We start from the raw sequence: 20,483 nt of genomic DNA on the forward strand, positions 1-20,483 counted from the left end.
AGCGCATAGCCTTCTCGGTAAATGACAGCGACTTGCCGCTGTGTGTTGGTTAGAACTCCGGTCAGGGGGGACTTCCAAGCTGCTACTTTGACAGCCTCCGCGGACCGGGCTGGAGGTGATTCCGCGGAGGAACTGAATAGGCGGGCCGGAGACGCCGCCCGGGCGTGCGTGAGGGGTGTCTCCGTCCAGCCAGGTGCAGCTGGCCCCGCGGAGACGAGGGAAGCGAGGCAGGATGGAATGGAGTCACACTGCACAGGCCTGGAAGACGGAAGGGCGGCTGGCTGCAGCCTTGATCGCCAAAATGAGGACAAGAAGTTTACGCCAGTTCCGAAAGCCTCACTAGGGCCAACAGCCGGCGGAGGAAATCGATATCGCGACGCCGCTTGAACGCCTGCACTGTCTAACCTCGCACACCAGCCAGCGCTTCCGCATCTCCGCCCGCTCCCCTCCAGCAGCCAATCACTGACGCCATGGTGCCATCCCAGCCAATCGCGGTTGAGGGTAAAAAAAAGGGTGAAGGTGAGGGCCAATAGAAGCGCCGCCATTGCAACGAAAAGACCAATGGCTACGTGCGACGGGTCACAACAGCAGCCAATGAATATGCCCATTTCAGGCGGCCAATGGGAGGCGGCGTCTCGGCGGCGATTTGGCGGTGGCTGCCCGCAGAGCGGGGCGGGGTCCCGGGTTCGAGCCGGAGTCCGGGGGGAAAGGGTGAGCCTGGAACCTCCGGGAGGTCCCCTGGAGGGCCGCGGCCGGCGGGAGGCGCGGCGGGAGGCGCGGCGGGAGGCTGCGCGTGGCGGAGGGTGGACGGAAACACCCGCTGCCTCGTGACCCGTCGATGCCTAGTGGGTGCGCATCGCGGCTCCTGCCCCAGCCGGCGAGGTTTTGGGGAGGGGGGTGTTGGGGGGCGGTGCGGGTCTCCTGGGCGCAGACGTCACTCCTACCGCATCTGCAAAGCTGGTCTGCACTCAGTGGGGACGAGGACGAAGGAAATGGGCACCCCCCGAAACTCCACCCGTATTTTCTCAAACGTTAACATATAGTACTAGCGAACATTTATCGAGTACGGACCGCACACCGAGCCCTGAGCTGAGCGCTTCCCCTCCCGCATCTCACTGAATCCTCCCCGCACCGCTTTGGGGGAAAGACTGCTCTGTGCCCCTTTTCCAGGCGAGGAAACGGGCTCAGAGAGGAGCTTGATTCCCGAGGAATCTGACATTGTGCTACGACGACACTCTCTTCTTCCCGTCACTGTTTATCTTAAACTGGAGGACTTGGCGGCCCGACCCTGGGCCTGGCTCTCGAGGAGTCCCCCAGCTGGACTGAGGGGCGACTGGAAACACAACCCCTCCTAGGCTCAGGGGAGTCGGCAGGGCCTGGGGTCACTCCTGCGGGTAGGTGTGGGACGCATGAATCTTGGCCTGCTAGAGAGAGATGATCAGGACGATGAAATCAATAATGATTTTATTTTTGTTTTTGTCATATTTTGTTATTTTTTCATGCCTGCATTAAGGGCTAGGTGCTGTGGGGATGTCACACCCTTCTTTTCATGGCAATGCTTTCCGCATCTTCATTTTCCGATGGGAAAACTGAGGCCCGATGTGGCTAAGTGACTTGCCTGAGTTGACACGGAGAGAGCCAAGATTCGTCCCCCGGTCTGTCTGACCTGACTGCCTGGTAATTCGGGGAAGGGGGGTGCAATGCAGGTTTTTATATTGATGCAAGTTTGTCCAATAAAGGGGTTCATTGTTCATGGAAGATCTAACAGTTGTGGACGTGTACCCCAACTCCATCAAACAGATGTAGAAACAGGCTCAGGGAGGGGAATTGGATGCCTAAAGTCACACAGTGAGGGGGTTCTAGAATTTTCCCCTCAGGCCTAATGTTTGGAGGCTGATGGCCTATCTCTTTCTAGCCAAGCCAGCTCTCAAAAGCATGTCTCTGTGCCACTGGGGTGCCACCACCAGGGACAGCAGGCCTGATGGCAATGGAGCTCAGCCCATGGCCACCAGGGGAGGCCTGAAGGTCCTTCTGCACTGGGCTGGCCCTGGCGGCGGGGACCCCTGGGTCACCTTCAGCGAGGCCACACTGACCGCAGAGGAGGTCTGCATCCACATTGCACAAAAAGTCGGTGAGTCTGGGGCATCAGCCCTGTGGCAGGGGTGGAGGTGCTCAAGGTAGCTGGGCCCATCCGTCTGTCCATCTGTCTGCCTGTCTGCCCGTTCATTCAACAGACATTGAGTGAGCAACTACATTGTACAGCCCCAAATCACTGTCTTTTTAGAGCTGATATTCCAATAGGAAAATCAGCAAGAAACACAATAAATAAGAAAACTGTGTGGAAGGGGCCCCTGGATGGCTCAGTCAGTTAAGCGCCTGCCTTTGGCTCAGCTCACAATCTTGGGGTCCTGAGATCAAGCCCTGCACCAGGCTCCCTGCTAGGGAGAAGTCAGCTTCTCCCTCTCCCTCCACCCACCCCAATTATGCTCATTTGCTCTCTCTCTCTCTCAAAGAAATAAATAAAATCTTTCAAAAAAAAAAAAAAAACAACTGTGGGAGAACAGAGGTAGATGATGGAGAAAAATTAAAAATTCAGAAATTCAGGAGAGGAAGAGGAGTGCCTGGCTGGCTCGCTTGGCAGGGTATGTGACTCTTTTTTTTTTTTTTTTTTGAGATTTTATTTGTTTATTTGACACAGATCACAAGTAGGCAGAGAGGCAGGCAGAGAGAGAGGAGGAAGCAGGCTCCCCGCCAAGCAGAGAGCCCGATGTGGGGCTCGATCCCAGGACCCTGGGACCATGACCTGAGCCGAAGGCAGAGGCTTTAACCCACTGAGCCACCCAGGTACCCCGTGAGTGTGTTACTCTTGACTGCAAGTGAGGTTGGAGCCACAGAGGACTAGGCGCAAAGGAGGGGCGTGACTGGACTCAGGCGTCACAGGGGCTCTCTGGCTGCTGTGTGGGGAAGAGACTGTGGCAGGTGAGGGTGGGAGCCAGGAGACCAGGGTGGCCGTGACCTCCAGGTAGGAGATAAGGGGGAGGGGTCAGCCAGGGCCAGATTTTACAGTGCCTTAAATGCCAGAGAGAGACGTTGAGAGTTTACACTTTCTCCTGAGAGCAGGAAGGAACTGCGGAATGCCTGAGAGAGCCCATAGCAGAGGCACCAGAAGTATCCTGTCTTCCTCTTGAGGAGGAGAAGATCTGTCCAGTTGGACCTTGCTTATATGTCCCTTCCTCCAGGAAGTCCTCTCTGATGCCCTTTGCCACAACCAGATGGGGGCCTCATGGTGGATTTCTGCCACGCCTTGTACTTTCCCATGGTGGCTAATCCTTCATGAGCTCCGACGGGTGTGCTGGGTGGTGAGAAACATGCCCAGCACAAGAAACAGCGTGTGAAAAGCTCCCAGACAGCTTGATGTATGTGAGGAAGCAAAAGAGCTTAAGAGTAACGAGTGTCGCTGTCAAGAATTTGGAAAGGGAAGTAGGACTTGAAAGTGGATCATATTGTCAGACTCCGGGTCATAGTTATTATTATTATTTTTAAGATTGATTTATTTTAGGGAGGCCGGGGAGGGGCAGAAGGCGCGGGAGGAGAATCCCATGCGGACTCCCCGCTGAACGGGAAGTCCAACTTGGGGCTCCATCTTACAAGCCTGAGATTATGACCTGAGCCTAAAAGGAGAGTCAGACATGTAACCGACTAAGCCCCACCCCAGGCACTCCCTGCCCAGGTCATGGTTAGTCTGTGCTGAGGGGGTTGGGCTTTCTTATGGGGCAATGGGGAACCACGGAAGGTTTAAGCCAGAGAGTGAAACAGTCAGATTGGTTCTTTAGGAAGTTGTCTCTCAAGGAGGCATCCTCCTGTGAGAGGCAGTGAGTACACTTGGACCCAGCAACTTTGGAAAGCCTTTGGTATCATCCAACATTGTTGGAACATACGTCCCTTGAGGCTGCATAGTTCCACTTCTAGATAGACCCTGTACAGACGCTCAGCTCATGTGTTCGAGGAGACACATACCAGAATGTATGTGTTGGAGCAGCTTCATTTATTGTGGTGAAAAATAAGAGACCCTCTCAGGGTACCCTGTAAGGGAGAGGACGCAAACTAAGGTTGAAGGCTGGAAAGCTATATAATCAGGAAAAAGGAAATTTAACCAAAGTTACACCTAATCATATGTGAAGTTTTTTCTTAATTTAATTTTATTTTTTTTAAAAGATTTTATTTATTTATTTGACAGAGATCACAAGTAGGCAGAGAGGCAGGCAGAGAGAGAGGAAGGGAAGCAGGCTCCCCGCTGAGCAGAGAGCCGATGTGGGACTCGATCCCAGGACCCTGGGATCATGACCTGAGCCGAAGGCAGCGGCTTAACCCGCTGAGCCACCCAGGCGCCCCTTTAATTTATTTTTTAAAGTAATCTCTACACCCAACATGGGGCTTGAACTCATAACCCCGAGATCAAGAGTTCCTACCGACTGAACTAGCTAGGCGCCTGTTGTGTAAGGTTTTTTGTTTTTTGTTTTTAAAGAGATTTTATTTATTTATTTATTTATTTATTTATTGGACAGAAATCACAAGTAGGCAGAGAGACAGGCAAAGAGAGAGGGGGAGGCAGGCTCCCTGCTGAGCAGAGCCCGATGTGGGGCTTGATCCCAGGACCCTGAGATCAAGACCTGAGCTGAAGGCAGAGGCTTTAACCCACTGAGCCACCCAGGTGCCCCATGTGTGAGGTTTTAAAAGCTGTTGTGATTGGGTGCCTGGGTGGTTCAGATGGTTAAGCATCTGCCTTTGGCTTGGGTCATGATCCCAGGGTCCTGGGATCATCAGGCTCCCTGCTCCTTGGGGAGCCTGCTGCTTTTTCTGCCTCTGCCTCTCTCTCTCTCTCATGAATAAATAAATAAAATCTTTAGAAAACAAAACAAAACAAAACAAAAACCTGTTATAACATGAAGAAGTAAATTGTAGAAGGACACCTATAGCGTAATACTGCATTTATAGTTCATAACATTTGAGACTAGGTCATAGAGGATACGGGAATGATAAACTCTAGTTCGGTAGTGTGGTTAACCCTTTTTTTTTCTTTAAGATTTTATTTATTTATTTGTCAGAGAGAGAGAGAGAGAGCACACAAGCAGGCAGAGAGGCAGGCAGAGCCAGAGAGAGAAGCAGGCTCCCTGTCAAACAAGGAGCCCGATGCAGGACTCAATCTCAGGACCCTGGGATCATTACCTAAGCAGAAGGCAGCAGCTTAACCGGCTGAGCCACCCAGGCATCCCAGAAGTGTGGTTAACTCTTAGGAAGAAGAGGTGGATATAGGCAGAGGCAAGTTTTATGTCTTGTGGCTGTACTTTGGTCATGATAAATTATTCTCAACAGATTGCCTTAGATAACAGTTTCAAGTGATATGTATAAAAGGGTGCCTTGGGTGGCCAGTGTAGGGAATGGTAGCGAGTCTGGAGTCTGGGGTTAGGGCTGGGCTCTGGATCTGAAGGATCCCAGAGATGGAGGATATGGAAAGAGCAGATCTTGTGACCCATCTGATGTGGATTGCAGACAAAGTTGAGGACAAGGACCAAGTCCTAGTTTAAAAGAACCAACCAGAAAAGAGGCGGGTTTGGGGACCTGGCATGAGGTTCCTTTGGGAGATGACACATCTAAAGGGGCTTCATGTCCAGGAGGAGACATCCGGGAGGTAGTTGGGTATTCTTGCAGGGCTGGAGCTCGGAGACCAGGCAGCGTGCCAGCAGTTTGTAGTTGGGCTGGTCGATCAAGGGTAGGTTTTTGCTGCAGTAACAAGCAGCTCCCCAAATTTCCCTGGGTCAAGACAATGAAGGTTTACCTAAAATCCAGTGCAGGTCAGATGATTCGCTTCTGTCTCAAGGCACAAGGGGTCTCTAACATCCCTGAGCCAGAGGAGATGGTAAGAGTTTATTTCCAGGCCTAGAAATCTGCAGATTCCTTTCGCCAGCATCCCATTGGCCAGAAACTGGTCCTGTGGCCCCATCCCAGCTGCAAAGGAGCATGGGAAATGTAGTCTCTGAAGCCACAGCTTGGTCACCATATTGCATTGTCCTCTGTGGGCAGAAGGAGGCCCAGGGAGGGAGGGCCTGTGGTGGGAAACATCAGGTGTGGGGGTCCACAAAGCAGCTGGCAGCAGATGCTGCCTCCTGACCCTCTTTCTCCCCTGTTACAGGCATCACTCCATCCTGCCTCAATCTCTTCGCCCTCTTCGATGCCCAGGCCCAGGTCTGGCTGCCCCCAAACCATGTCTTGGAGATCCCCAGAGACATGAGCCTCACGCTGTACTTCCGCATGAGGTGGGTGATGGGCCCTTGGGAGTCTTGTCCCCTTTGGTTCTGTCCCCTTGCTCCCCTGCACCCCGCCTTCTTGGAGCTGCATCTGAGTCCATGCTAGGTCCCATCTGCGACCTCTCCATCCCGTCTTGCAGGTTTTATTTCCGGAACTGGCATGGCACAAACCCCCAGGAGCCAGCTGTGTACCGCTGTGGGCCCCCAGGGCCCAAGTCTTCCTCTGAACAGGCAGAGCAGGGCATGCAACTACTGGACCCGGCCTCCTTTGAGTACCTCTTTGAGCAGGTGCACGTAGGGCTGGGGAAGTGGGACTGTTCGTGAGGGACTTTGGTGCCATTGAGGACCCCCCCCCCCGCCTCGTCCCAATTCACTAAGGCTAATAGATTTCAACTCATGCCACCTTTGGCTGCCTGCACAGAGGAAGCACACGTGACCTTTCCTGAAAACAGGGGTTCCCTTCCATCCCCAGAGTGGACAGAAGCTGGGGAGCAAACAGGCTCTCATGCCTCTCTTTCTGCCCAATCTGTCCCCCCACCCTCCTGCCCCAACCCCCAGGGCAAGCATGAGTTTGTGAATGACGTAGCATCGCTGTGGGAGCTGTCCGGCGAGGAGGAGATCCGCCATTTTAAGAATGAGAGTCTGGGCATGGCCTTTCTGCACCTGTGCCACCTTGCCCTGTGCCGTGGCGTCCCCCTGGAGAAGGTGGCCAAGAAGATCAGGTGTCTGGGAATGCGGCGGGAACGGGTATCTGGGAGCCGCAAGAGACCTCGCCTACTGCGGTGTGTTCATTCAGCACTTATCTAGTACCTGCTGCATACCTGCTGTGGTACCAGCAGTCGTTCTGGGTATTGAGGCCACAGAAGTGACCAAGTCAAACAGCGGTCACTGCCCTCCTGAGCGCACATCTGGTGAAGGAGGCATCAGTAAACAAAATACAAAAGGGGGAGGTCCGGTGTTTCCGAGGGGAAATTCAGCAGGAAAGGAGGAAGAAGGAGAGGTGTAGAATTTCAGCGTGGAGGGTCCGGGACTCCCTCAGAGAATGTAGCATTCGAATTCTAAGGTGCGAAGGAAGTGAAGGCAGGAGGCTTGTGAGCGTCTGGGAGAGCATTCTGGACAGAGAGGACAGATACCTCTCTGTTTAAAGGACAAAGATCCTGAGGCCCGCCTGATGCATTGGAGGATGTGTGGCTGGAGCAGAGCGAGCTTGGAGAATTCCTTAGATTCTAGGGAAGGACGGACCCAGGAGTGTGGGGAGCTGGGAGCCAGCTGTGGGCATGGCCATTGCTGTGAGGGCCCTGGTAATCAGGGTAGACTGCCTGGAGGAGGCAGTGGGAGACATGGCTCTTGGAGGACCAGTAGTCCCTCTTAAAGCACATATCTTTCTGTCCCTGTTGTATTATCACTCTGGATGACTCTGGCTGGGACAGTAAAGTCCACAGTGCAGGGAAACCCAGAGGATATACCCTCTCTAGCCTGGACGGCAGAGAACGCTTTCTGGTGGGGAGGTGACATTTCTGCTAAGACCTGAAGGTTGAGTCAGCTTTATCCTGATGTAGAATACGTTGGCAAAGCACTCCGGGCCGAGGGAAAAGCATATACAAAGGCCCAGAGGCAGGAGGCAGCAAAGGCCTGTTTCTTGGGGATCTGAACTTGGAATATGAGGGCCAGCTTGGGCGGCAACCCCAGACTCCTGACCAGCCCTTCCTGGTTGCGCCCCCCCCCCCCCAGCTTCAAGGACTGCATCCCACGCTCCTTCCGGCTGCAGATCCGGCGGCACAATGCGCTGACCCGACTGCGCCTGCGGAACATCTTCCGCAGGTTCGTGCGGGCCTTCCAGCCGGGCCACGTCTCACAGCAGGTCGTCATGGTCAAATACCTGGCCACGCTCGAGCAGCTGGCACCCCGCTTCGGCACGGAGCGCCTGCCCGTGTGCCACCTGGAGTTACTGGCCCAGGCCGTGGGGGAGCCCTACTACCTCCGGGACGCCGGGCAGGCTCCCCCAGAGCCTGGGCCGGAGTTGGCCACCGGGCCACCCACTCACGAGGTGCTGGTGACGGGCACAGGTGGCATCCAGTGGCGGCCGGTGCGGGCAGAGGTGAGCAGGGTGCCTCTCCCATCTAGTGGTCCAGGTCAGGCTGGGGCTGGGGCTCCTGCTCAGCCTTGGCCTTGGCCCCCGAGGGTGGCTGCAGGGAACCTTTTTCCCGCGTGGCTCTGGGATATGTCTGTTTGTCCTCTGGGGTGGTTTTTTGGGGGAATGTCCTCTGCGCCTCCCCCCTGGGGACCTCTGAGGAACCCCTGTCTGGTATTTGGGGGTGAGAGGGCCTGGGGCTTCCTGTCTTACTCCCTGAGGTTCTGGCCTCTGGTGTGCAGCTCTCTAGGGGGCGGGTCCCCATCATCCAGTCTGTGACACAGACTCGAGTGCGGCTGCCTCAGGAGCATCCCCGGTCCCTCCAGCTCCTGCTTCTCCGCAGGGAGATTGTGCGGGAGACTGAACGGGTGTAGCCCTGCGTCATGCACCTGCCCTGCGCGCTGCCTTTCCAGGATCCCAGAGGCGATGGCAGCAGCAGGAATCCCTGTGCTGGCCCATCTGGGAAGGGAACCAAGGCCCCAGCAGCAGGCGACCAGCCAGCAGACAGGCCTCAGGAAGCGCTGTGGACCTACTTCTGTGACTTCCAGGACATCACACACGTGGTGCTGAAGGAATGCCACGTCAGCGTCCACTCTCAGGACAACAAGAGCCTGGTGGGGCCCAGGGAGGGGGCCTGGCAGGGGTGGGGGCTCCTGTGGGCTGGATGCCTGCCTGATGTCTCGTCCCCACCCTGCCCCGCCCTTGGCCTGCAGGAGCTGACCCTGCCTTCCCGGGCCATGGCCCTGTCCTTGGTGTCACTGGTGGACGGCTATTTCCGCCTGACCGCAGACTCAAGCCACTACCTGTGCCGCGAGGTGGCGCCGCCACGGCTGGTGATGAGCATCCAGGACGGGATCCATGGACCCCTGCTGTGAGTGGGGGGGGTGGGGGGAGCTGGGGGGTAGTGGAGGGAGCAGGGAAGGGGCGGGCGGAGCAGGCAGGAGGAGGAAGGGCACATGGGTGACACAGCTAGGTGGTGGCTGCCTAGAGCTCATGGTGAGGCGTGAATGAGGCATGTGCGTGTTTGTGTGGATTCACGTCTTTGCGTTCGTGTTAGTGCACACGTGTTCACCCATGCGCGTGCACGTGTGCGAGTGCGTGCGGTCGTGTGTACATGTGTGCAGATGGGGCACACCAGCAGTGTGGGGGAGAGGGGGCGCCTGCAGTGGTGTGGACATGTGGCACAAGGGACCAGGTTTGGGACTGTCACTGCGCACGTCTGCAGGTTGAACAGCCCGCCCAGTGTGCAGCTGTGCCGCACAGTCGCCTGCCCAGTTGTCCTAGCCTGGTGTTGCGCAGCGCAGTGGGCTGGTAATTTTCATGGAGCCGTGCGTTGCGCAGAGGCTGCAGGCCAGTCACACATTCGCGTGAGCACTCACATCCCTGCAGGCGTGTGTCTGTCTTGGTCACTGGCAGTCCCTGTGGTTCTCTACAGACTCGCGGGGCGGAACCTGTGCGATGTCTGGCCATCAGGAGTCCTCCTGTGTGCCGCTGGGTCACAGGGCTGTGACTCTGAGCTCATGTGGTCATCATACCTGTGTGTGGCTGTCCCCCGGCCCACCTGTGACAGCGGAACTGGCCGTTAAGGTGTCTTAAGAGGTCTGACCCCTAGGAGCCTCCTCTCTACACGGGAGGAGGGTGGAGGGGCCATTCCACTTCTTGAGGGCCAAGGTGGCACAAGGTCACTGCCTGGTGTGTGTCACCTGACAGGGGTCTCTGGGCCCCATCCACGGGCATCCTCGTGAGTTCAGGTGGCTGTAATGGTCCTGGGGACCTGGTGATGCCAAACAGCGGACATCGATTTCTCACAGTTCTGGAGGCTGGAAGTCTAAGTTCAAGGTGCGGGCAGGTCCAGTGTTTGGCAGAGAGCCTCCCGCATGGGTGCACAGACAGCCAGCTTCCGGCTGGGTCCGCACATGGGGGAAGGGGCAGGGGCGCTCTCTGCAGTCCTTTTTGTAAAAGGGCACGAATCCTATCCATGGGCTTTCCACCCTCGCGACCTACTCAGCCCCCAGAGGCTCTGCTTCCTCGAGCCGTCGCGCTGGGAGGTAGGTTTCCACACGGGAGTTCTGGGGAGACATGGACGTTGGGTCGACAATAGAATGGGAGCCCCAGCGTCGGGGGTGGGGGGCGGTCTGTCTGGGCCCAGGTGGCAGTGTCACGGGTCCTGCCCATCTGTGTTCCTGGCAGTTGTCCCCTCTGGGTCTGGGATGTTGTGGCGCCTTATGCGCCATGTTGCAGGGGCTGAGTGGCTGTCTGCGGTTGGTATCGTCTGCGCATGTGCGGCAGGCTGCCCACCCTGTGTCCGAGTGGCTACCTGGGTATGTGCCCTCCTGTGTCTGATCGATGTCTCCTGTCTCCGGGCACGTGTTACCGTGTCAGAGGTGCTGCCTGACCGAGGGGGTGCCTGTCTCACTACCTCTTTCATCCCGTGGGTATTTCTGGATGCACTCAGACTCCGCGTCCCCACAGAAGTGCCGACATTTGTCCCAGCCGGAGTGCTCCCCTATGGGCAGATTCTCTGTATCCCTGTTGCCTGGCATGTGCCCCACGGTACCCCCCAGATTCTCTGACTGCGGCCCCCTGGTCCCCCCACAGGGAGCCATTTGTGCTGGCCAAGCTGCGGCCCGAGGACGGCCTCTACCTCATCCACTGGAGCACCAGCCACCTCAACCGCCTCATCCTCACGGTGGCGCAGAGAGAGCAAGTGAGCCTGGGGCGGGGGTCCTGGGCCGGGGCTGGGTGCACTTCTGGCCTGGACCCCTGCTCACCGCCCTGCCCCCTGGCCCCCGCCGCAGGCCCCAGGCACACAGCACGTGCACCTGCGCAAATTCCCCATTGAGCTGCAGGCCGGGGTCTTCACGCTGGAGGGCTGGGACCGGTCCTTCCCCAGCGTGCGGGAGCTGCGAGCTGCCCTGCAGGGTTGCTGCCTGCGGGCTGGCAACGACTGCTTCGCCCTGCGCCGCTGTTGCCTGCCACGGCCTGGAGGTACCATTTGGGGGGGCCCTGGACGGGGTGAGGGTGGGCGTTGGGATCCCCATCCCCAACCCAGGCCAGCCCTCCATGACGGCACCTCGACCCTCCAGAGATCTCCAACCTCATCATCATGCGGGGGTCTCGGGCCAGCGCCGCTCCGCCCAACCTCAGCCAGCTCAGCTTCCACCGGATCAGCCAGGATGACATCACCCAGGTGTGTGTGGTCGGAGCTCCCTGGGGCCGGGGGGCGCTGCGGTGGGCAGCCCTGGGTGCTGGTCATGGAGCTGCCCCGTGCCCTGTTCCCTCAGCTGTCCCACTTGGGCCAAGGCACCAGGACCAACGTGTACGAGGGCATCTTACGAGTGGGGGGCAGAGACCCCAAGGAGGGCACGGCAGACAGTGAGGACCCCCCCACACCCAGTGGGGACTGCGGGCAAGAGCTCCGGGTGGTCCTCAAGGTGCTGGACCCCAGTCACCACGACATCGCGCTGGTGAGTGAGCCCAGCCAGGGGGAGCTGTGGGGAGGGATGCGAGGGTCCGGGTGTGTGGCTGCCTGACCTGCCCGGTCCCCGCAGGCCTTCTACGAGACAGCCAGTCTCATGAGCCAGGTCTCCCACGTGCACCTGGCCTTTGTACATGGCATCTGCGTGCATGGCTCCGAGAGTGAGTGAGCCCCGCGTGCCCTCTCGCGTCCCTGTCAGCAGGCCACCCCCCGCCTATGCCCGCTCCCTGGGTTGGACCCCGACCCTCAAGCCTGTGTCCTCCTTACCCTAACTCTGTGCTCCACCTTGACCTGTACTGGGATCCCTGACTCCACACCTTGATCTGTGACTACTTGACCTTCGACCTGTGCCCCGGCCGCAGACTATTCCCCAACAGTCCCCGACCACACCTGGGCTCTTAGCTTCACCTCGATGCCTGGCTGCACCCTGATCCCTAGCTCCGTCTGCCACCCTGCCTCTGGCTACCCTCTGACCCCCCCCCCCCGTGCAGGTGCCAGTGTTGTGGGGCGCCCTCGTCCTCCCAGATCTCAGTCCCTGCTCCAGCCCCACCCCTGCACTTACCCTGCATGTACCTCCGAAGTCCTTGTCCAGCCAGTAGCCCCCAGACCCTCAACCCCATGTGTCTGTCTCTCTTGCTTTCCTTCTACCGCTGGTCGACACCCCATGAGCACCCCAAGCCCATGGGATCCCTCCTCACTTAAGCCCCAGCCCCATGCTCCAGGCCTCCACTTGTCTCCACCCGCCCCCAGGTCCCCAGGCCCGTCCTCCCCTTTGTCCCTTGCATGGCAGCTTTGCCCAGCCCCCCACCCCGGACCGAGATGCCAGCCTTCCCCTCTGCCCCACCCTGCACCCACGTGGCCCGCATCTCCCCTCGCCCCACAGTCGCTCGTCAGCCGCCCCCAGCATTTCTGCCCCAGCACCTTCCCCACCCACGGTCCCAGCCCCCATGTCCCGCCCCCACCGTGTCCAGGAAGTGGGAGGCAGGTGGGCGGCCTGTGCAGTGCCTGGGACTTTGCAGACATCATGGTGGCAGAGTACGTGGAGCACGGGCCCCTGGACGTGTGGCTGCGGCGAGAGAAGGGCCACGTGCCTGTGGCCTGGAAGGTGGTGGTGGCCCAGCAGCTGGCCAGCGCCCTCAGCTACCTGGTGCGTGGCCTGTGGGCGGGGCCTGGGTTGGTGGGGCGCACCAGAGCAGTCCTGTACACACTGGCCCTAGATCTTTCCACGAGCCTCTTCTGCTCACACACCCCTGTGACTCCCATCTCCCCCAAGAGAAGAATGCCTCAAATTTCTATGTCCCATGGGGGCCTGAGCTCAGCTCCTCTGTCACTCTCTGTTGGCATTGCTCCCAGCTCCTCCTGGTGCAGTCCCCCTAGTTTCCAGAGCACCTCTGTGTGCCAGGCTCTGTCCTAGACCCCGAGGACACAGTAGAGAACAAAACCAAAGTCTCTGTCCTTAAGGAGCAGGTATTTTAGTTGGGAGGGGCAAACAAATGATTAACTACTTTACACAGTATTTTATTTTATTTTATTTATTTATTTTTAATTTTTTAAAAAGATTTTATTTATTTATTTGACAGTAGATGGAGAGGCAGGCAGAGAGAGAGAGAGAGAGAGGGAAGCAGGCTCCCTGCTGAGCAGAGAGCCCCATGCGGGACTCGATCCCAGGACCCTGAGATCATGACCTGAGCTGAAGGCAGCGGCTTAACCCACTGAGCCACCCAGGCGCCCCCTTTACACAGTATTTTAGAAAGCAGTGACAACTGTGGGAGAGTAGCAGGCGTGGAGATAAGCAGTTGCTACAGGCAAGGGAAGAGGTAGAGTTTAAAGTAGATGCTATGGTGACCTGGAGGTGAGGAAGGAGCTGTGCGGGCACCTCAGGAAGTGCACTCTAGGCAGAGGGAATAGGCAGTGCAAAGGCCCTGGGGCAGGACCATGCCTGGCATGGTTAGAGAACAGCAGCTGGACCTGACCACGACGAGCTTTGACCACCAGCTCTGGGAAGACAGGAAGGACCTACTGGGTATCCAGTGGCAATGATGTACTTGGATCCCCATGATGGCTTTTGTTTTGTTTTATTTAACCATGGTTATTTTCTTCACGTGGTCTGTCCCTGTGGAGACCACATGGCATGGGAGTGGGGGCAGTATCTACAGCACCCCCCCAGTGGTCACACCCTCTTTTCACCCCCCCACAGGAAGACAAGAGCCTGGTTCATGGTAATGTGTGTGGCCGGAACATCCTGTTGGCACGGCTAGGGCTGACGGAGGGCACCAGCCCCTTCATCAAGCTGAGTGACCCCGGTGTGGGCCTGGGTGCCCTTTCCAGGGAGGGTGAGGACCCGGGCTGGCTTGGGTTCAGGGACAGGCTTCCCCCCAACTCTTTTTCCACCCTCACTGACCTCTGATCCTGGCCCCCAGAGCGGGTGGAGCGGATCCCCTGGACAGCCCCTGAGTGCCTCTCCGGCGGAGCCAACAGTCTGACCACTGCGGCTGATAAATGGGGCTTTGGTGCCACCCTCCTGGAGATCTGCTTCGATGGGGAGGCCCCTCTGCAGGGCCGTGGCCCCTCCGAGGTATGTCTGGGGCATCTCTGGGCCCTTCCCACAGAGGGCATTGGTACTTCCAAGGAGTCTAGAGGGCACATTCAGGGTCTTGGGCTGCCTCCCCTCTGGCTGTGTGACCTGGCATATATATGTGGCCTCATCTCTCTGGGGCTCCATCTGATTGTCTGTCAGCTGGGGCTGACAGTCTTTACCTCATCAGGTTGTTGTGACACACAGCAAGTAAGTGACATGCTTCAATTTTAAGCAGAGCGACCAAGACCGTCATGGGAGAAGCCCTAGGCTGTGGGGGTGAGGGAGGACCAGAGGACCCCCCAAACCAGCTGAGGGGTCAGGCAAGGCTTCCCAGAGGAGTACCAATCCAAGTACAGAAATGTTGCAGCGACCCAGGCTTGGAAGTGCAACCTAGGCAGAGGTCATAGCAGGTACAAAGGCTCTGAGGCATCAGATGGTGGTTGGAGCTTCCTGGAGGCAGAGTGAGGAGGAGACAGGGCAGGAAGGGCCTTGTGCAGGCTGCTCCCGAACTCTGCAGAGTCAGCTGGACTTGGGATTCAGCCCTGGCTCTGCAGTGGTGTCCAAGTCTGCTTCCCTCCACCAAACCACAGTGACATCATCTGTAAAATGGGAATGACGGAACAAGGACCCAGCATGCTCTTGGGGCCTGTCTTTTGGAAAAGGGGTTTGGGGGGAGGGGATGGGTGGGGGTTACTGACTCCCGCGGATCCCCTTCCTGGCAGAAAGAGTGCTTCTACCAAAAGCAGCACCAGCTTCCTCAGCCCTCCTGCCCGGAGCTGGCCACACTCACCAGCCAGTGCCTGACTTACGAACCAACTCAGCGGCCCTCCTTCCGCACTATCCTGCGGGACCTCACTCAGCTGCAGCCCCAGAGTGAGCCTCACCCCATTGCTGGGATCCCTGCTGGTGCTGGCCCCTGGCCCTTGAGGTTTCTACCCCGTGACCTCCGTTAGGTGTGACCGTGTCTGACCCACTTCCGGGTGTGTGGACACCTGTGCTTGCCTTAATGGTTTATGTGGGGAGAACCACGGCTTCCTTGGACAGATTGGGCCCTTGCAGCTTTCTGGCTTTCGTTTTCTCTCATCTTGAAACACCCTTTACTCTATCTGAGACCGTCCCGGGTGTCCTAGGATACAGCCACTTCTGCATTTTGGACACCAAGGTAGAATTTTCCAACCGTTGCAAAAAAAAAAAAAAAAAGTTTCCTTATATTTGAGATAGGATGCTGGCGGAGCGGTGGCCCCTTTTCTGTGCCCCCGAGGGTGGGCCTGTCCGGGAAGAGGCAGGAGTCCAGTGACACCCACCGCGGCTCTTCTAGATCTTGCTGACGTCTTGGCTGTGAACCCTGACTCACCTGCGTCAGACCCCACCGTGTTCCACAAGCGCTATTTGAAAAAGATCCGAGATCTGGGCGAGGTGAGGGGCTCAGGGGGTTGGGGCGGGCCTGGGCTTAGTTCTGGAAATATGGGTGGGGCCTGGCCTAGAAGACACACACACACACACACACACACACACACACACACCGCCTCAAGGGAGTCCGAGTCCCGGCCCCCACAGAGGAGATGGGGCCTGGGATTTTCCAAGCGCACCCAGCCAGGGGATGGGGCCTGGAGAGCCGGGGCAGGGCCGACCCGCCTGCGCCTTCCCCGGCCAGGGCCATTTCGGCAAGGTCAGTCTGTACTGCTACGACCCCACGAACGACGGCACCGGCGAGATGGTGGCCGTGAAGACCCTCAAGGCGGACTGCGGCCCCCAGCTCCGCACCAGCTGGCGGCGGGAGATCGACATCCTGCGCACGCTGTACCACAAGCACATTGTCAAGTACAAGGGCTGCTGCGAGGACGCAGGTGGGCGGGGCCGGCGGGGCCTGGGGCGAATGGGAGCCGCCAGCTGGAGCCTCCGGCTGGGGAACGCGGGCAGGGGTGGCTGCGGCTGGGGAACGCGGGCAGGGGTGGCTGCGGGCCCGGGGCTGCCTCCTTCCCACTTTGGCCTTCTGCGGGGCACGATGGGTGAGAGGGACTCGGCGGCCCCCTCACCGGGGGTTTTAGGATGGGCTGGCCCGCCTGAGGGCTGGACCTGGTGTGGGCGAGTCAGGGCCCCACGCTGGGGAGGGCGAAGCTGCGACTCTCCGAACGTGTGGCGCCCAGCCCCTGCCTCTGTTGCCCGTCGCCTGCGCGGGCCACCCCTCTGCCTTGCTTCAGGAGAGAAGTCGGTACCGCTGGTCATGGAGTATGTGCCCCTGGGAAGCCTGCGGGACTACCTGCCCCGGCACAGCGTGGGGCTGGCGCAGCTGCTGCTCTTCGCCCAGCAGATCTGTGAGGTGGGCCCGCTGGCCCCTGGTCCCCGAGCCCGGCTCCCTCCTCCGTGGCCCGGCCCCGATGGCCCCACACCGCCCGCTCACCTGTCCCCGCCCCTGCTGCCGGCCCTGCTCCCTTCTGCGGCTGCCACCTGCCACCCTGCCCACGCTGGCATGGTCCCAGCAGTCCCGCGGGACTCCGCAGCCCCTTCCCATCCGGTCCCGCGCGCCTCAGGCTCTGCCCCTGGCCACTGACCCTGACTCGCCTTTCCCCCAGGGCATGGCCTACCTCCATGCACAGCACTACGTGCACCGAGACCTGGCGGCCCGCAACGTGCTGCTGGACAACGACAGGCTGGTCAAAATCGGGGACTTTGGTCTAGCCAAGGCTGTGCCTGAAGGCCATGAGTACTACCGCGTGCGCGAGGATGGGGACAGCCCCGTATTCTGGTGACCGGACAGGCACCCGCTGGAGTGGGGGGTCAGGGGTACCTGGAGCAGACAGGGTGAAGGAGATAGATGCCGGGGTCTCAGGCGACAGGGCCTGGTCTCAGTGAAACTGCCCCCACCCCACAAGGGTGGGGTCCTGACTGGGACCAGAGAGCCCCTAAGCCCCAGGTAAGGCCTCCCACCTGGTCTGGCCGGTGGCATGAGTGTCCCCCCCCTTCCCCCGCCCCCAGGTATGCCCCAGAGTGCCTGAAGGAGTGTAAGTTCTACTATGCCTCTGATGTCTGGTCCTTCGGGGTCACCATGTACGAGCTGCTGACCTACTGTGACTCCAGCCAGAGCCCCCCCTCGGTGAGAGCCAGGCCCTCAGCCCACCCCATACCAGAGGCGCTGGAAAGGAAGGCATTGAATTCCCAGCTCGCCCGCTGTAGGGAGCACTTAAGCCACGTGGGCCTCACAGTCCCACCGTGTAAAACGGGCCCCCTTGCCGCATCGGGGGGCTCGGATTGTGATAGAAACCCAAATAGAAACAGCTTATTCAGGCGTTTGCAGCCGGGGAGGCACAGCTTGACTTAGATCCTCAGCTGTCCTCAGGAGACCCATTTTTCTCCATCTCTGCTCAGCTGCTCTCCGAGGAGGCATCTTTCAGGCAGCCCTCCCCAGCCCCACCCCCACCCCCGCCCCCTGCTCCGCTGTGGCAGCAGTGGCCCCCTAGCTCTTCAGGCACAGCCTCCCAGCAGAGGGGACCAAAGGGTCTGTTCCCCGCCCGCATCATTGAGGGCTTTCTGATTAGCCCAGCTTGGCCTCCCGAGCCATGGTTATTGGCCAGGCCTGGGCTGGGGGAGGAACCAAGGCTGTGCTCCAAGTTTATTCCAAAGGCCATGGTCAGAGGAGTGGGCAAAGGATTCTGGACCGATGAAAACAGTTTGCTGAGAGGCTTAACAGCAACCCCCCCACCTCCGACTCACTCCATGAGTGTTAGTTACCTTCCACATAACCCAGTAGTAGATGTTATCGCTCCATTTTACAGATGAGTAAACCGAGGCCCAGAGAGATGAGGTCATAAATACGAAGTTAGGCACCACGTCCCGGTGGAGGTGGGCCGGGGACCGCTGAACCGGCAGCTTCTGACGTCTGTCTAGCCGGCCCCGCCTCCTGAAAAGAGCTGCTTTTGTTTCTGTGTAGAAATTCATGGAGCTCATAGGCCTCACCCATGGGCAGATGACGGTGCTGAGGCTCACTGAGCTGCTGGAACGCGGGGAGAGGCTGCCCCGGCCGGAGAGATGTCCTTGTGAGGTGAGACCCCCCCCTTTTCACCTCCGTGCCATCAGACCGCAGAGAGAGCAGCCCCCGCAGACTCATTCTCTTCCCTGCCCAGATCTATCTCCTCATGAAGAACTGCTGGCAGGCGGAGGCCTCATTCCGCCCCACCTTCCAGAACCTCATACCCATTCTCAAGACCATCCAGGAGAAATACCAAGGCCAGGCTGCCTCAGTGTTCAATGTGTGCTGAAGCCTAACAGTGGCTCTTGGGGGACCAGAGCAGGCGCCCACCCAGAGGGCCTCCCCGGCCCCAGAGGAACCCGACAAGGAGAGGCCGGCCTCACCGTTCCCAGTGCCTTATTCCTGACCGGAGCTGCCACCTCTGTGAATGGACTTCCCTTCTGTCTTACACCCTTGGGTTGCTGTAGCAGTCTTACGGACAGGATGGCTTATAAACAGAAATTTATTTCTCACAGTTCCGGAGGTTGGGAAGTCCGAAACCAAGGTGCCAGCACGGTCACATTTGGTAAAGGCCCTCCTCTTGGTTCACAGCCGACACCTACGGGCTGGGTCCCCACAGGGTCGGGGAGGCGCTGGGGATCTCACTGGAGTCCCTCTTATAAGGACACTTAAGGCCAAGGACACCCTCATGATTTAGCACCTGCCAAAGGCTCACCTCCTGATACCATCATATCAGGCATTGGGATTTCAATTTGCGAATTTTGAGGGGACACAACCCTTCAAACTGTCACACCCTCCTTGGTTATGAGCCTGGTGCAGGCCCCTGAGGGACCCAAGGACAAGCAAGGACCTAATCAGGCCCTTGAATCCAATCTTCTGGCCTCCCCCCTCCCAGCCTTAGTTAGGGCCCAGCATTTCCACAAGCTGGTAATAAACTCATAGGTTCTCTGCTGGAGGCCGTGTTCCTTGGGCCCTTCTGCAGCCGGTGTTTGCTGTCCTGGGCTTTGCAACTGGAGCAGGACGCTGCAGAGGAAGCCAGACATATCTCTGACCTTTGCTTCGACCGAATCCCCAGCTAGCAGGCCAGTGCCTGGAGCACAGAAGGCTCATGAGAACTACTCGCATAGAGATCAACCAAGAATGCAGGGCTTGGAGGGGCCCTGCACCAGGTAGATAAGCTTTCCGGGTTCACGCTTTCCTCCCTGTGTGACTTCAGGCAAATGGCTCTCCCTCTCTGGGCCTTAGCTCTCAGCTCTGAACTGGGCATGGTCATGCTGGCTACCTAGGGGACTCAACGGAAATAGCTAATGGGGCTCTTGAAGTCAGATGCTTAGTGGACAGATATGCGAACAATATACTTAATAAACATTTTATATTCTTGTTAATCTGGTGTTTGCCAAAGTGTTTCTTTTTTTTTTTTTAAAGGAAATGATTAATTTTGCTTTTCTCCCCCTAGAGATTTATGTGTTAGCGCACGAGTGAGAGGGGCAGAGGGAGAGGGAGAGAGAATTTCAAGTAGACTCCATGTCTGTGCAACCCAACACGGGGCTTTGATCTCACAATCCTGAGATCAGGACCCTGATATCACCACCTGAGCTAAAACAAAGTGTCCAACAGTTAACCTGATGCACCACCCAGGCGCCCCTGCTGAGGTGTTTCTACTGAGACAGGATGTGTGTCAGGCCACATTGTGAAAATATTTTTCTTTCTGCTTGGGTTTCTCAAGACCTTATGGCCTGCAGTTCCCCTTTTCCAGATAATTCCATACAGATGTGTTGAGGTTTGCTTTTTATAACAGTTTTAATGTTAAATATGCATTACAGTTATAATAAATGGGCACGAGGTAGGTGATACTGACCCATGCAGTGAACTGTCTCCCTCTACAAGCCACTATTGTCATCTCCCTGAAGGCAGCTAATGTCATCTGGTTTCCTATTCTTGCTTCCAGAGACTATCTAGAAAAAGGAAATCTGTGCGTGTACTAGGCTTTCTCAACTCTTGTAAAAATAGTAGCATGTGGCGGG

General features: G+C 57.9%; 1 protein-coding gene across 7 annotated transcripts; it reads left to right on the top strand.

Annotated features, from left to right (window-relative positions):
* The first annotated feature begins 605 nt into the window (after positions 1 to 605).
* TYK2 (tyrosine kinase 2) lies at positions 606 to 19,844 on the top strand. 7 transcript variants are annotated; one of them, XM_045084158.1, is made up of 26 exons: positions 606 to 711; positions 1,171 to 1,394; positions 1,514 to 1,677; positions 1,916 to 2,131; positions 6,191 to 6,314; positions 6,446 to 6,593; positions 6,864 to 7,087; positions 8,037 to 8,403; positions 8,850 to 9,050; positions 9,150 to 9,307; positions 11,035 to 11,143; positions 11,235 to 11,424; positions 11,523 to 11,626; positions 11,721 to 11,903; positions 11,988 to 12,075; positions 12,886 to 13,061; positions 14,112 to 14,247; positions 14,335 to 14,489; positions 15,215 to 15,365; positions 15,811 to 15,908; positions 16,147 to 16,339; positions 16,694 to 16,812; positions 17,066 to 17,238; positions 17,469 to 17,586; positions 18,421 to 18,531; positions 18,614 to 19,844. In XM_045084158.1, the coding sequence occupies exons 4-26, from the start codon at positions 1,936 to 1,938 to the stop codon at positions 18,746 to 18,748; spliced, it is 3,657 nt and encodes a 1,218-aa protein (XP_044940093.1). In that variant the 5' UTR covers positions 606 to 711; positions 1,171 to 1,394; positions 1,514 to 1,677; positions 1,916 to 1,935; the 3' UTR covers positions 18,749 to 19,844. The 7 variants fall into 7 exon arrangements, with proteins under 7 accessions (XP_044940093.1, XP_044940100.1, XP_044940098.1 ...); XM_045084163.1 differs by having other exon boundaries at positions 614 to 711; positions 1,044 to 1,394; XM_045084165.1 differs by lacking the exon at positions 1,171 to 1,394 and having other exon boundaries at positions 608 to 711.
* The last annotated feature ends 639 nt before the right edge of the window (positions 19,845 to 20,483 follow it).

This window comes from Mustela putorius, unplaced genomic scaffold, assembly GCF_011764305.1.
Source record: "Mustela putorius furo isolate JIRA1106 unplaced genomic scaffold, ASM1176430v1.1 tig00000095_pilon_pilon_pilon, whole genome shotgun sequence".
NCBI lineage: Eukaryota > Metazoa > Chordata > Mammalia > Carnivora > Mustelidae > Mustela > Mustela putorius.